General features: G+C 45.1%; 1 protein-coding gene across 1 annotated transcript in view; it reads right to left on the bottom strand.

Annotated features, from left to right (window-relative positions):
* The window catches only part of CLNK (cytokine dependent hematopoietic cell linker), a 1,039,166-nt gene that overhangs the window by 980,789 nt on the left and 41,907 nt on the right, over positions 1 to 16,470 (bottom strand). Inside the window, exon 2 of the mRNA XM_078678887.1 lies at positions 15,488 to 15,540. Within this exon, the coding sequence (XP_078535013.1) occupies positions 15,488 to 15,498 (11 nt within the window). The 5' untranslated portion in view covers positions 15,499 to 15,540. The remainder of the gene's footprint in view (positions 1 to 15,487; positions 15,541 to 16,470) is intronic.

Below are 16,470 nucleotides of genomic sequence, written 5' to 3'. Positions count from 1 at the left end.
GCACCATCCGCTGGTGCACCACTCCTCTGGAGCACCGGTTCCCTAAAGCACCACTCCTCTGAAGCACCACTCCTCTGAAGCACCACTCTTCTGGTGCACCACTCCTCTTGAGCACCACTCCTCTGGAGCACCACTCATGTGAAGCACCACTCCTCTTGAGCACCACTCCTCTGAAGCACCACCCCTCTGAAGCACCGCTCCTCTGAAGCACCGCTCCTCTGGAGCACCACTTCTCTGAAGCACCACCCCTCTGGAGCACCACCCCTCTGGATCATTATTCCACCGGAGCACTACTCCTATTAAGCACCACTCCTCTGGTGCACCACTCCTCTGGAGCACCACACCTCTGAAGCCACTCCTCTGGGTCACCACTCCTCTGGAACACCATTCCCGCGGAGCACCACCCCTCTGGAGCACTACTCCTCTTGAGCACCACTCCTCTGAAGCACCACTCCTCTGCAGCACCACTCCTCTTGAGCACCACTCTTCTGGAGCACCACCCCTCTGGAGCACCACTCCCCTGAAGCACCACTCCTCTGGAGCACCACCCCTCTGGAGCACCGCCCCTCTGGAGCAACACCCCTCTGGAGCATCACTCCGCTGGAGCACCACCCCTCTGGAGCATCACTCCCCAGGAGCACCATTCCTCTGGAGCACCACTCCTCTGGAGTATCACTCTTCTGAAGCACCATTCCTCTGAAGCACCACCCCTCTGGAGCATCAGTCCACAGCAGCACCATTCCTCTGGAGCACAACTCCTCTGAAGCACCTCCCCTCTGGAGTATTACTCATCTGAAGCACCACCCCTGTGGTGCACCACTCTTCTGAAGCACCACTCCTCTGGTGCACCACTCCTCTTGAGCACCACTCCTCTGAAGCACCACTCCTCTGCAGCACCACTCCTCTGGAGCACCACCCCTCTGGAGCACCACTCCCGTGAAGCACCACTCCTCTGGAGCACCACCCTTTTGGAGCACCGCTCCTCTGGAGCATCACACCTCTGGATCACCACCCCTGTGGAGCATCACTCCACAGGAGCACCATTCGTCTGGAGCACCATTCCTCTGGAGCACCACCCCTCTGAAGCACCATCCCTATGAAGCACCACCCCTCTGGAGCACCACCCCCCTGGAGCAACACCCCTATGGAGCACCATTCCTCTGGAGCACCACTCCTCTGAAGAACCACCCCTATGGAGCACTACTCCTCTGAAGCACCACTCCTCTGGAGCATCACCCCTTTGAAGCACCACTCCTCTGAAGCACCATCCCTATGAAGCACCACTCCTCTGGAGTACCACTCCTCTGAAGCACCAATCCTCTGAAGCACTACTCCTCTGGAGCACCACCCCTTTGGAGCACCACCCCTCTGGAGCACCTCTCCTCTGGAGCATCACTCCTCTGGAACACCACCCCTCTGGAGCACCACCCCTCTGGAGCACCACCCCTCTGGAGCATCACCTCTCTGGAGCATCACTCCACAGGAGCACCATTCCTATGGAGCACCACTCCTCTGTAGCACCATTCCTCTGGAGCACTACCCCTCTGGAGCACCACTCCTCTGAAGCACCACTCCTCTGGAGCACCACCCCTTTGTAGCACCGCCCCTCTGGAGCACCACTCCTCTGGAGCATCACTCCTCTGGAACACCACCCCTCTGAAGCACCACTCCTCTGAAGCACCATTCCTCTGGAGCAGCACCCTATGGAGCACCGCCCATCTGGAGCACCACTCCTCTGGAGCATCACTCCACTGGAGCACTACCCCTCTGGAGCATCATTAATTGGCCAGTGAGGCGACTATTAAACCTTGCCCCCTGACGAAATTGCCATAACGAAGCATAGGCAATGTAACATGTTGGCCTACTTTGATAACTAAGTTCCTTTTGCTCAAAAATAGACACACCAGCCTGTGAAGCATTGCTGTTTAAGATCACTCTTTCCGCCCAAGAATCCTTTAGAGGACTTTTGCTTTACCGTCCACCAGGCACTAGAGTTGATTTCCTAGCAAATATACATCCTTTGCAAGAGTACAGCCTCCATTCAAAATCTTTCACAGTTTTAGGAGATATGAACTTCCACTTGGAAACTAGGGAAGACAGAGACATGGAGGAAATGCTAGATCTAAATGCGGAATATGGTCTTAAACAGTTGATTTCGGGTGCTACACACACGGTAGGACATACTCTTGATGGCCTGTTCACTAATGACCCAGCAATTTCCAAAGTCACTACTTTTCCGGTAATCTGGACGGACCACCAAGCTATTATCTTTAAATATAAGCGTTTATGTTCCAATGATTCTAATAATGAGAACATAAAGACCACAAGTAGGGCCTGGCAAAAAATTGACCATAGTATTTTGGTCAATGAGCTTGGCAAGAGTGAAGAGGAGGTGGAGAATGACGCTGATATGGCAGCAACAAAATATACCTTCTGGCTTGAAGCTAATTTTGCTAAATTAGCCCCCAATAAGCAGATTAATAAAAACAGGACATCACCCTCGCCCCTTGGTTTTCTGAAGCCTTGAGGATTGACAAGCATGCTTGTAGGAGACAGGAAAGGATATGGCGAAACAAATATGATCTCATAGGGAAAAATAGATATAAATCTATGATCTCAGTCTTTAAAAAAAAAACTGATAGAAGAAAAAACTTTTTATTATCCAACAAAGATTGAAAAAGCTAGTGGGTCAAGCAAAGAACTTTTTCATACTGTGAAAAATGTAACTACAGTTAAAAAAAGATGATCCTGCTACTCTTAACCAAGAATTTTGCGACGCCTTAGCTCTTTCTTTTAGATCCAAGGTTGAACATATCTATGAGCAGTTTACTCAATCAACTGCAGTGGATAAAATAATTCTAAATGATAACACTGCTATTGAGCACTCTTTGAGGTTCAATTTTTCGCTGACTTCACCCATGCAAGTCGCCAAGCTAATAACTATGATTAAGTCTGGTTCCCCAGAAGATCCTTGCCCTCCCAACATTTTACAATCTATCAATCATCTTGCTGGTCCCCATCTCTCCAAAATAGTTAATCAGATGATACATCAGGGATCTTTTCCTACCATATGGAAGAGGGCTTTCATCCTGCCTCTTCTAAAAAAAAGCAACTTGGACGCAATGGATACTGCCAACTACCAGCCGATTTCAAGAATTCCCCTTCCAGCTAAGATAATAGAAAAGATCATGAATGCCGAGCTTCCAACTTTTATTGCGGCTAATCAAGTTTTAGATCATAGCCAGTTTGGTTTTAGAGCGAACCATAGTACTGAGTCTGCTCTTATTAAGACCACTGAGGAAATCGCATGTCACTGGAGAGCAGGGGTTCAGCAGCCTTGGTGCTGCTGGACGTATCCGCTGCATTTGACACAGTGGATCACTCTCTCTTGGTCCAGCGTCTGGAAGAGATTGGAATTGGAGGCAAAGCTCTCGCCCTGCTGACATCTTTCTTATCTGAGAGAACTCAATCAGTGCACCTGGAGAATTTTAAGTCGGCACCTTTTTTTCTCCCATGCGGGGTCCCACAGGGCTCCTCTTTGAGCCCTACGCTCTTTAGTAGTTACGTAGCAGAGCTAGTGCCCCTGATTAGAAGCTTCAATCTTATTCCTACATCATACGCTGATGATACTCAGCTGGTGATTTCCACAGTGGATAACAATACTAATCATTTGCTCAACCTTCACAATTGCATGTTGTCTCTTAGCCACTGGATGAGTACTCATTGCTTGAAGTTGAACTCGACTAAGACAGAGGTGATAATGTTTGGAAATCTCTCCCTTTCCTGGTCCCCTGCCTGGTGGCTTGATAGTCTGGGACACCCTCCCACACCTGTAGACAATGCAAAAAATCTTGGGGTTGTCGTAGATGGAAAGTTGAATTTCAAGACTCAAGTCTCTAAAGTAGTGTCGTCCTCATTTTTTATGATTAAGACCATTAGGAAAGTTATGCCGTTCATTCCCAAAACCTGCAGAAAATCTTTAGTAACTGCCTTAATCCTGTCCAAGCTCGACTACTGTAACAGTTTGTACATTAAGGTTCAGTCTGCCCTCCTTAGGAAATTACAGGCAGTACAGAATGCAGCTGCAAGATTGATCTTGGATATTCCAAAATTTCAATCGGTTAGAGCTGAATTGAGAAAACTCCACTGGCTGCCAGTTTGCCAGTGGATACAATTTAAAACTCTCTGCATTGCTCCTAAGGCACTACATAGAGAAGGACCAAAGTTCCTAGAAAATCTGTTTAGATGGTATTCCCCAAACAGAGTGCTGCGGTCAGCGAAAGCTTACCTTATGCAGCCAGCCAGGATACATAAGATGAACTGGGGTGGGAGCAGTTTAGCCTTTAATACCATCAAAGAATGGAACTCTCTCCCGTTATATCTCAGAAAAATTACCCATCATCTAGAATTTAGGAAACAGCTTAAGACCTGGCTATTTCAGTAGTAAGTATTGGGGAACACCGCACTTTTCATCCGTTAGCGCCAAGACACCTGAGGGTATTCGTGCGCTGTACAAATTTCATTAACATTAACATTAACATTAACATTAACAATTTGAGTAAGCTCACAAATGTGAATAAAGAGGGCAAAGCTAACTGTGAGTCTTATCTCAATTTTAACTGTGGGACACACTGTCCTGAATAATTCACAGGGTTTTTTTCTGTTTGCAGATACACATTGCTACTCCTTCACACTTTCTGTCTTCTTACTGGGCACAATTTCTGTTTTTTCAGTGAGTAAGCAACCCAAGATGATAAACGTGGGCATGCTGGTGAGAACCTGCCGGTAGCCTCCTTGGTGTTGCGTGCGTGAGGTGCTTTCTCACTCTTTCACTTATTTTTTAAGTGTCCTATACTTACATATTGTGGTTAAGGGTATATGTTTTTGGATTGTCTAGATTATTTTCATCTTTTGAAATTAGAATGTTTGGGGTATTTAAGACTGGTCGATAACTGGACAAACTGCCAGCTGCTGGGTGGAGGTAGATACCCCCACGCGAAACGCCTTTCCTCTGTAATAATGTAACATTGCCCCTTCAAAAGCCAGGCCTTTGTTGTTTAAGTAAGGGCACCCACTTACCAGTCCTTACCCTTACCTTTTCTTACACATAGGACACCCCTATGGTATGTGCACGGTAATCCCCTGGGCAGGGTGCAATGTATGTGAAAGGTAGGACATGTACTGGTGTGTTTAACATGCCTTAATAGTAAAATACTGCCAATTTCGTTTTTCACTATTGTAAGGCTATCTTGCCCATTGGACAGAATAGGGAATACTGTGTAACATTTTACAAGTATATATTCCCATAGGGATAAGTTAGAAAAATTGAGTTTAGTACCCCTAAACTCAGAATTTAATAACAAATCTTTTAGTAAAGATGTTTTCTAAATTGTGTGTTTGAAATACCACTTTTAGAAAGTGGCTATTTTCTTGTTCAACCTTCAGGCGTGCCTCTGCCTGTTTGTGGATTGACTGTCTGGCTTTGGAGTGACAAGGGGCTGGAGTGGTGTTGTGGCTCCAGGAGTCTGAATGAGTCAGCACTAGGCTAAATAGGCCTGATCTGCATTTGGAGTGTTGGAAGGAGTAGCACCTGTACCTGCATAGGGTTGTGCCTGCCTTCCACAATGCTGGCTCTGCCCCCCTGTGGTGTGTCTGGGAACACAGGGGGCACTGGCAGAGTGCCCCCAGAACTGATTTGAACCGGGCTCAGAGCCCCTTGAACAAAAGGACAAAGACATTTTGGGGTATAAGTATTAGACCTTAAGCCCCTGAACGTTAGATCATTCCTAGAATTCAAGAGGAACGTTTGCCAAGGAGAAGAGCTGGAGAGAATGAGGAGAAGTACTGCCCTTGCTGAGTATCTGGGGTTGGCCTGCAGTTGCTGTTTCTGCTAAGGAAAGGAGAAGGACTTTGCTGTGTGTGGTGTCCCCTTCTTGAAGGAGATCGCCAAGGGCCTGAAGTGTGCTGGCCTCCTGTTCTGCAGTCTCAGGGACACAAAAGACTTCATGCAAATCTGCTGGTGCTGTTGGACTCTGCCATCTGTGAGTCCTACCCTTGCCTGAGGTGCCTCCTTCCAGTTACAAGACATCAGGGGTGGGTTTTGCACCTAATCTCTGCAAGAATTAGCACAGAGCATCGAAAGTCAATCGGAATTGGTGCCGGACAATGCGAAGCCTCGCCGAGACTCGCCGGGCGACGCAAAGTCTCACCGTGCAGCCCCCAGCACCGTCTCCGGACGGCGTGAAGCCTCACAAAGCAACACATCCCCTCTGGGATGTCACGCATCGTACCTGTGCACCAAGTTTTCCACACATCACCCGCAGATCAGAACCGTCTTGTATTTGGATGCCTCATTTCCCCCTACAGTCCGGATTCAATGCATCACTTCTCCTGCGTGCAGCAGAATTATCGCCTCACCACCCTAAGGACTCAAGAACTAAAGCATGGCTGTGTTTTCCAACACTTCTTTCTCTGCAGCTGTTTGGCCTTGTGAATTTTGATGCATCTTCAGGTACTTTGTGTAAATGTCTCGCAGCCATAGTTTTCTGTGGTACAAGTTCTTAAAACATTTTAAAAGTCATATTTATAACAGTGTATGTTGCATTTTTGTCGTTTTGGTCTTGTTTAGTTTAGATAAAGATATTTTATTTTTCTAAATTGGTGTGGTGTTCATTTGTGGTGTTTTCACTGTGTTACTGTGAGTGCTGGTACAAATACTTTACACATTGCCTTTGGGATAAGCTTGTCTGCTCGTGCCAAGCTACCAAGGGGGTGAGCAGGGGTTATCCAAAGTGTTTATCCCCCTTACCCTGACTAGAAGCAAGGGTCCCTATTTTGACAAAGGTACCTACCTCTGCCAACTAGAGACCCCCATTTCTAACACCCCCCTCTTCTAACTTTTTAATTGTGGGAATGATTTGCACTAAATTTGGCATTCCCGTAGATATCTTACTGAACGTTTTGCTCCAAGTGTGCAGATTTTTTGATGGAGGGGCAAATGCAAGGGTAAAAATTCAAACCTGTTATGGAGTGAGGTGTTAATTGTAGCTACAATGGAATGAACCCACCTCTGTAAGGTATACAAACATAATGAAATATTCAACAGTGAAAATACATCAAGACATGCAAAGGCATAATAACCGTCCATTTACAAAAGAAGAGTCATAGCCCATGTCTTTAACAATTTTGTACCTGCTGCTGCTGTTCACTACATTTTTTCTTACAAAGGGTATGTAATCACAAACTGCCACTACAGTTCTATTAAGAAACTATCAACCATACTGGCGTGTATTCCGGGGTAGGGCTGACCCAGTGCATACCTTGTTTTGCCAGACATGCTGTCTGGAAGGCCTTGAAGTTTGTCATGTTTAGCCCCCCCAGTTCTTTCCTCAACCCCAGTTTTTTCAGGCTTATTCTTGCTTTCTTGCCGCTCCACAAGAATGCGTTGATCGTCTTGTCCAGTTTCTTATGGAATGCCTCTGTTAGTGTTAGTGGCAGCATGCTGAGCATATAGTTGAGCATGGGAGTGATCATCATCTTGATGGATTCTACCCTCCCCCACCAACTAATAAATTTGGGGCTCCAGGATTCTAGTTTGCTTTTGATAGTCTTGAGGATGGCTTCTTCATTGTGGTCGAGGGTCGACCTTAGGTCTCTGCCAAAAAGGAGGCCGAGGTATTTAAGTTTTTTTTTTTGCCATGTCAGTCCCGATGTGCCTAGGACTGTACTTGTTGTGTGACAGTTCATGGGCTTGCACTCGGACTTCTCTCTGTTTAATTTGTACCCTGAATCTGCTGCGTATTCCTCAATTGTTTGCATTAGTGCTGCTATTGAGGTCTCTGGCTTATTGGTTGTGATCAGAATGTCATCCGCATAGGCAGCCAGTTTAACGGTATTGTCTTTAACTTGAACGCCTGTTATCTGTGCATTATCCCTGATCATGACAAGGAGTGGTTCTAGAGCTAGGAGGAAAAGGCCTGGGGAGAGCGGGCAGCCTTGTCTTGTGCCTCTCTCTAGGGTGAAGATTTCTGATGTGCCTCCGTTGACAACTACCCGGGTTTTGGGATTATTATATAGCAACATCACCATGTTCCGGTAGCTGGCTCCTAGTCCGAATTTATCCATGCATAGGTCTAGAAAGGGCCATGAGACCGTATCGAAGGCTTTTTCCGCGTCTAGCGCGATCATGACTGCTTTTTCGTGGCAATTGGCTGTGTGATGAATCAGGTGGCATAGGAGTCGCGTGTTGTCTTGAGAGAGCCTGTTCTTTAAGTATCGTACCTGTGAATTGTGAATGAGGTAGGGCAGGAACATGTTTAGCCTTGCTGCCATTATTTTGGCATATATTTTGCAGTCGACATTGATGAGCGATATCGGGCGGTAGTTTTGTGGGAGCTGTGAGTCTTTCCCCTCTTTGGGAATGACTATGATGTTAGCCTCGGCCATTGAAGCGGTCATACATCCTTTCTGCGCCCAGCGCTTGTACACCTCGACCATTGTGCCTTTCAGCTGGTGGTGGAACTGTTTGTAGAATGCGGCCGTGAAGCCGTCAGGGCCAGGTGCTTTGTTAGGTTTTAGGGCGCTTATTGCCTTCTCCACTTCTGCCACCGTTATTGCCCCTTTCAGTGTTTCCCTTTGTTGGTCTGAGAGCTTAGGGAGATTGAGTTTCCCTAGCAGGCTCGCCCCCCGTCTGTCGCTAGGTCCTTGTCTGCTGTGTATAGTTCCTTGTAGAAGTCTTTGAAGACCTCTAGGATATGTTTGTTAGATGTGTGTGTCTTGTATGTTTTGTCTGTTATTGCTGCTATGGAGTGTTGTCTCTGCTTGGCTTTTAGGTATCCTGCTAGTGCCTTCCCTGCTTTGTTGGCCGAGCATAGGTTTATTGATCCACGTACCTGCTCTTTCACTGAGAATTCTATTGAGTTCGTACTTCCTTTTCGTTAGTTCTGTAAGGGTGTTTTTGTCTGAGAGGTTTGCGCAGTACCCCCTTTCTAGTTCTTTGATATGATTCTCTAGCTCTATTATTTTTTTGTTCCTCTTTTTGTTCATTCTAGATTTAATGTTTAGGAGTTTGCCTCTTATTGTCACTTTCAGTGCCTCCCACAGGGTTCCCTTGTCCATCCCATCTGTGTCATTGAAGTCAAGGTACTCTCTGATTGCCTCCTTTATTTCAGCTATGTTAGCTGGGAGCTCTAGGATGTCACTGTTAAGTCGCCAGCTTCGACTGGGCTTCTCATTGTGTTTGCCGCTGATCGTATGGCTAGATCTAGAGAGAGACATCCTGGGGGGGGGGCAATCCAGTAGCAATACTCGCAGCCAATAAGCATCCAGAGGCGAACAACGTAGTGCTAAAAAACACAAAGACGGCACTCCTAAGAGTAGACAAGGAAATGGAACGAAGCATCAAAGGGTCAAAATGGGAGTCTATCTGGTACAACTCATAGATTACGTACAAAGGCAAGGCACTAACAAACATGGAGTGGTACGAGAGAGGCATCACTATACCTGCTCAGCTAGAAAAAGACAATGCTCTGCTGACATTTGAGACGCTCAAACCCACTCACAGCCTTCCAAACATCGAATTCTACGAATTTCTTAAAATCAAAGCAGCTATAGCCAGGGCAAACCTCTCCAATGACACCCCCTCCATCATAAAATACACGCAAGACCTAAACAAGATAGGCCACCAAACAGCTCACCTATACAGACTCATTTGCCCACGCATGTCAACAATAAACACAAAAACAATGTCATTCTGGGAAACAAAACACAACAGAACCTTTAGCGAAGAGGAGAAATCCAAGCTCTGGATCTCAGCGTCCAAGAATAAAGTAGCCCCTCAACTAGCACAAACAAAGTTCTGGCTACTACACAGATTGTTTTGGACGCCTGCCCGACTAGCTAAAGTGGGTGCCACCGAATCCGACAAGTGCTGGAACTGCCATAGGGAGAAAGGGGATCTGACACACATAATATACGAATGCCCCAAGGTCAAGGGCTTTTGGAACAAAGTGTACAACTTCATTAACACAATAGTGGGAGGGAACATACAACTAAGCCTAGAAGGAGTAGCCACAGCCTTACTAGCCCCTGACCTGAAGTCCAAAGAAGATAGAGATCTAGTGGACCTCCTCCTCACAGCAGCTGTCAAGACTATACTAGCGAACTGTAAGGACTCTGGAAAAGCAACCTTTAAGAGGTGGTTTAACTGGGTTACCTTCCTAAGAGGCGCAGATAACATCGCCGCAAAACACTCAGCGAGCCATACAGCCAAAGTAGGAATGTGGGCCGCCCTAGATTTGCACCTTGGAACCCACGAACAACCCCAGTAGACCTCCAACATCTCCACAGGAAGCACAACCCCACCCCCATTTTCTTCTCTTCTCTTTTCTTCTTTTCCTTCTCTCCCTCTCTCCTGAGGGCCAACTACCCAGCCAAGCGATCGATAATCAACGTCACTACTGTACTGTATTGCAATATACTTTTTTTTCAATAAAATACTTTGAAATAAAAAAAAAAGAAACTATCAACCAAGTGGCAATAGTTTTTAAACTTTATTTTCTATGTCTAGGTTTGAACAGGTAGCAACTGGAAAAATCTCTACAAAACTCGGGCACCACTGCAACGGCAGTTCGACCGCCTTATTATAAGTTGAGCAGTCCGAACTCGGCTGTGCTGCTGCATCACCGCCAAGCATATTACTAGTAACCCTGCGCGTGGTGGGTGTAGCGGGGCTATGTTGAGCGCCACGTAGTTGAGAACAAACTCTGTGACAGTCTGCCTAGCTCCCCTACGCCACCCACCTCCCACCCACCCTATTAACAGTTGTTACAACTTTTAAAAAACGAGTTTAAAGCAAATAAAAAGCACCTGACCTTAGCTGCAGCATGCACAGTTTTTGCAGAGAATGCGATAAAGAGGAGGAGGGCAGCCTGGAGACGCCGCAGCTAAGTCAAGCTGCTTTTTATTTACTTTAAACTCGTTTTAAAAAAGTTGTAATAATTGTTAATAGGGCGGGTGGGAGGCAGGGCCTGGCCAATTCCGCTCCTCCATGGAGTGTGCGGAGAACACGGAGAAGGCAAATCCCTGCACACTTCATGGGCAGAGCGGAGTTCTCTGCCCACGGTTAATTATGAGTTTCCTGTCTGCCACAGTTTTTCATGGCAGTGAGCCCACCATGAAAACTGTGGCAGAGAGGAAACGGCCCCCTGTTGCTTCAGAGCCATGGGGGTTCAGGTAGGTGGGGCACATGTAGTGCCCTCTGTGTGCATGCATCCCAGTTCCTGATCGGCATGGACAGCAGAGTCCACGCTGTGCAGGAACAGCCTTTGACTCTTTCACTGAGGTGCCCTTTTTCAGAGAACCTGCCATGGGACCGCGAAAGGAACGCCTGCAAGACATGGGAAAAGTCGTAATCTGGTGAGTGGTGCACATGTGGCTTAGACGGTGTGGGAGCAGGGCGGCGGTATGGTGGCCCCTCTCACACACTGCCAAAGTCGAAATCGGGCCCTAAACCATCTTAAACGCCTATCTCTTGACATTTCAATCTCATACAGAAGGAGTGGTAATCTCATCTAAATAACCATATATATAAAGAACGCTCGCACTCCTGGTTGCCTTAGAAAGGTGAACAGTTTGTTGGCTTGTATGTAGGTGCTATTTGGTACTTCCCTTTATCCTATGGAAGGGATCAGAACAGGAATTACTCCAAGCCATATCGGAATTGAACAAAGTCAATGATAGAATCAGATTTACACACAACATACAATCAAAACAAATATCTTTTCTGGATGTAATTGTAAATAACAATCGGGCAAATTGGAAACAACGGTATTCACCAAAACCACAGATGGGAACAATTTGCTACATTTTCAGAGTTTTCACCAACATTCACTGAAAAAATATCTTCCGTACTCCCAGTTACTAAGAATCAAAAGAATTTCATCTACAGACAATTCATACAACGAAAACATGCATCCACAATAGACAAATTCAGAGAGCGAGGATACCCAACTGGCATCCTAAATCAAGCAATAACAAAGGCATCGACCGTAAACAGATCCACCCTGTTGACACCAAAAGAGAAACCGAGGGAACAAGAAAGAATGGTGTTCATTTCTAAATATCCGACTGAAAGTCATCACATCAAAAGAATTATACTAAAACACTGGGCCTTACTGGCATTCGAAGAAGATTTCAATGGGATATTTTTAAATCCACCGAGGTTCGCATATCAACGGACCAAAATAATAAAAGAACTTCTAAACAAAAAGGATGATCCCAAACCACTTTCTTACAAAGGCACGTTACCTTGCCATAATTGTGGCAATTGCAACGCAATCATAAAAGGAAAGGAAGTCCGACACCCCAGTCAAGGAACATGTTTAAATTAAAAGTTTCTGCCACCTGTGACAGTCGAAATGTCATCTACATGATTAGGTGCCCATGTGGCTTAGCATACGTGGGCAAAACTGAAAGAAAAATAAAGACAAGACTGATAGAACATAAGAGCAACATTCGCACCAAAAGTTTGAAATCACCATTGGCAACGCATTTCAACACTTTCAACCATACTCCCAGTCAACTAAGATTTCTTATTCTTGAACAACCATCCATCCTACCCGGGAGAGGCAATAGCCAACATCTCTTGAGAAGAGAGATCTTTTGGATTAATTTTCTCAATACGATCCACCCGAAGGGACTCAATGACCGGTTCGATCTGAATTGTTTTCTATAATGCTGTTTATAATGTTTTTGATGCGATTACCTTCTGTACCAATGTGTATTACATTCATGGCAATTGATTATACATTTTTCGATGACCACCAATCAGGGCATTACCATTTACGATAAATCTAGTGAATGATATTAATTTTAACCTATTTGGATTTGTAGGATCGTCTTACATAACTTTGACATGTATTTAGGTTGTTTAGTTTCTCTGTTAACACACCATTCATTTAGATGCAGTTACCACTTCATTCAGTCGACCCCATATCAACACCGTTTTTATTAGCACTATCGCACCGTTTCCCTTTTTACATTATATACATTGACACCCCGATTCTCCTGAGAGATGTTTAACTTTTATTTATTTACATCGGTCTTTCCTTCAGCATTTTTCGTCCAATAAGTATGTTGTCTATTTTCAGTTATCACGTGGTGTGTCCCGTAACCTCCTCATTATAGCGCGTTTACTTCCGTGACGCTACACGGAACAAACGGAAACCTGTTTGCAGTCTCGGCATTTGTTTCTGGTAAGACGCTTTCTTTCTTAAACTTTCACTTCGTATAAACCCCCGATTAATGTAGACCAGCGAAATTAATGCAATGGTTCTCATCCGCAGATGTCCGAACCATAACACCGCCGAGTACCGTGATTTAACCCCGTGTTAAGGTACTGAATTTACTTCATACTACTTGCATTTCATTGTTGAAGCGCAGGTCGCTTATTTAAAATGGTTTTCACACTTGCACGTTCCAGCTATCGTTTCAGAACTATGTCCACCTTGACATTCGGTACCCAAGAATATTTATAAGTTTGCGACTGCAACGAATATACTATATTTAACAGGTCCAAGGTAGGATTCCATGACGCGTTGTACCGTTTCTTTTATATTCGGTTTTTAGACACTGGTTAAGGACCATGGCTCACCCCGCATGATACATTGTTTTACAAACACGTACCAACCAGGACGATTGTATACCATTTTACACTCATCAACACGTGGTTTAAGTTTGCATGTTAGGTCATATGACCCTGTTTTCAACCTTTGTGCCAGAATTTTTATTTGAGAATATGGGCATATACAGAGAGGGATATAAGGTTTAAAAAGTCTAAATGATGGGTATTTGATACCATGGTTACTCAATTTTGAATCATGCTTTTTCATACATACATATGGATTAATAGTTGTGTATATTCCTTTTTTGACAGTACATTGAACCCCTGATGAAGGGCCAAGTGCCCGAAACGCATTGGGCAATGAAAATGGATGCTTAAAATGAACTATTGATGTGAAAGTAACGTCAATGAACATTGAATAAATTCAAGGAACACTCAAATAAAACTTTATTGGTACAAATAATCAACACATTTCTGGAACTTTTCTTCTTTTTGTGTGCATTTGGGGATGTTACCCACAATTGGAATAACGCTACAGAGTCTAATTTCATCTAAATAACCATCCCTATGATAAAGCAGGAATGAAAAGGGCATTAGACCATTCTTCGGAGAAAGCATAAACATGTTCAAGAAGTGGAAGCTTCTAACAAGCCTTGACCGAAAACATTGCACCATACTTTCATCGATTTCACTTCTGATAATCCAGGTTGGTAAGAGACTAGCCTGAGACACAATGTTTACTACCTACAGGCCATTACCTGCTCCTTTTATGACTGTCCTGTTTATGAGGGACATGAAATGAAATGAAAAGTGTATTCATAGAGTGCATTAAACCCGAGTATATCTAAGCGCTATGCCTGAAAAACGGAGCCTCTAAGCACAGAAAGCAAGAGAGCCTGTGATGAGAAAAGCCATGTTTTCAAAGATGTATTGAATGAGACAAAGGAGTCAAGTCTAGCAATGTGGGCAGGCAGGGAATTCCATAACTTGGCAGCAGCTGCGGATACGAACAGACATACATGGTGATCTCTCCTGCTGTGTTTTCGTTTTTCACCTGCTCATCGAAGAATGCACGATTTGCGCATGAGTGTGGTAGAGTCATTAGTGTCATGAAGGAGTAGGCCTGAAAGTTAAGTGTGTTAACTGAGCAGGGAGCATGTGCTGCACCTGTAAGGTGTCCTTCTGCATGTTACCTGAACCTTGACTCTAATGTAGAGTAGAAGAATTCCAGCCTGATTCTTGCTAAAGCCAGCCATACATTCTACATTTTAGCTCACTCTTCACTCTCATACAGGCTCAACTGCGGGTTCCTAAAGCGCCCTGACCTAATTTAGAACATAAACTTAGTAAACCATTTAATCCGGGCCTGTGTGTACATTGGTTATAAAATGCTTTTCTGTCGGCCTATGAAAGCCAGGAGCGCTCGCACATTTTCACAGTGCCTGCTGGGTTGAGTTTCAGAAGTTAAATATTTCTAAGCACTGCAATGGCAAATAATGCACGATTCCCGGGTCTGGTGGCTCAGGGGATTAATGCGTCCACTTCAGGGGCCTATGCTCATGGTCACAGGTTTAAACCCGGCGGCACCACTCAGCCTTTCATCCATCCGAGGTCGATAAAATGAGCACCATTGAGTAGAGTAACAATAAACATTGGTTACTCAGCGTCAAGATGCCTAAGTGTGAAGGTGCACTTTACAACTATACCTTTAGATATGATATGATATGTTATTAATGTGTCTTGAGAAGTCTTCTTTTCTCCACGATGCGATTCTTTCAACCTAGTGCCTAACGCCCAGGCTCTGGGCTCTGTTACTGTACCGTTCAGTTTGACAGGTAATCCATTTCTAGGACACACATTACTTACTCGCTGTTCATTGTTGCTGATTGTCTTCGTGTATATTTTCTCTTTAAATCAGCCTGAGAAAAGAAAATGGAAATTCATTTTAGTTGAACGTTTGCTGTGGATTCTGTTCACTGATGAAATCAAAAGATGTAGTTACACTGAAACTATGACCTCCTATAGTTACATAGGAGCCCGTCCTGCGCGAGACTCAAGAATTACAATATACACAGTTCACAACAAGTAGACAAGACACTAATGCAGAGGGAAACCGGAAGAGAGAGGCGCCAACCGCACGCGGAACAGATGAAGTGACCAGGAAATGGAAGGAGTAGAAAAAGTCGAATACATGTGAAGTGAAGAGGAAATGACCAAAGCGTAGATATAAGCCGCGCTTCTGGGCTTTAGACAGGTGTTTCCTGTCTAGCGCGCGCCTTTGTAGATGGGTCTTTCCTTACCGGGTTAGTGAGACATATTGAGGGCGGCGTTGTTACTTCACACACCATTGACCAAACCACGGTGCTTATTTAAAGTGGAATTGTAATGTTTCTTTGATTCCGTTTATATCAGATTCTCGTGGAAATATGAAAAATGACCGCATTTCAGTTGTGCAACTATTCTGTATAACAATACCGTATTCACACGTTCCTGAGTGCTTTAAAATGAAACAAGCAACAGTGCCCGACACTCATTTGGAGTTGCTTAGACTGCTACCTGCAAGTGCCTTGCCTGGCAGTGGAGTAACACAAAATGATGCCCGCCCATGTCTCATTGATGTTCCTTCACCCTGGGCTGAAAGGGACCCCCTGCAAAGTGAGGCCTCTGAGGCACGGGGCTGCAGAGGCTGTGTTATGGCCCCTAGTTTGGGCGGACTGTTGTTCCTTTTGCAGCAGGATCAAGACAGATTTGCATGTGGCTGGTCTCTGTCTAGAGTGTAAGAGGGGGCAAAGCACAATGGACTGTAATGCGGTTCCGAATAATCACCATTGGTTGAGAACAATGTATTC

This window comes from Lissotriton helveticus, chromosome 2_2 (assembly GCF_964261635.1).
Source record: "Lissotriton helveticus chromosome 2_2, aLisHel1.1, whole genome shotgun sequence".
NCBI lineage: Eukaryota > Metazoa > Chordata > Amphibia > Caudata > Salamandridae > Lissotriton > Lissotriton helveticus.
The sequence above is the reverse complement of the archived record's forward strand: the minus strand, read 5'-3'. Positions and strand labels throughout refer to the sequence as shown.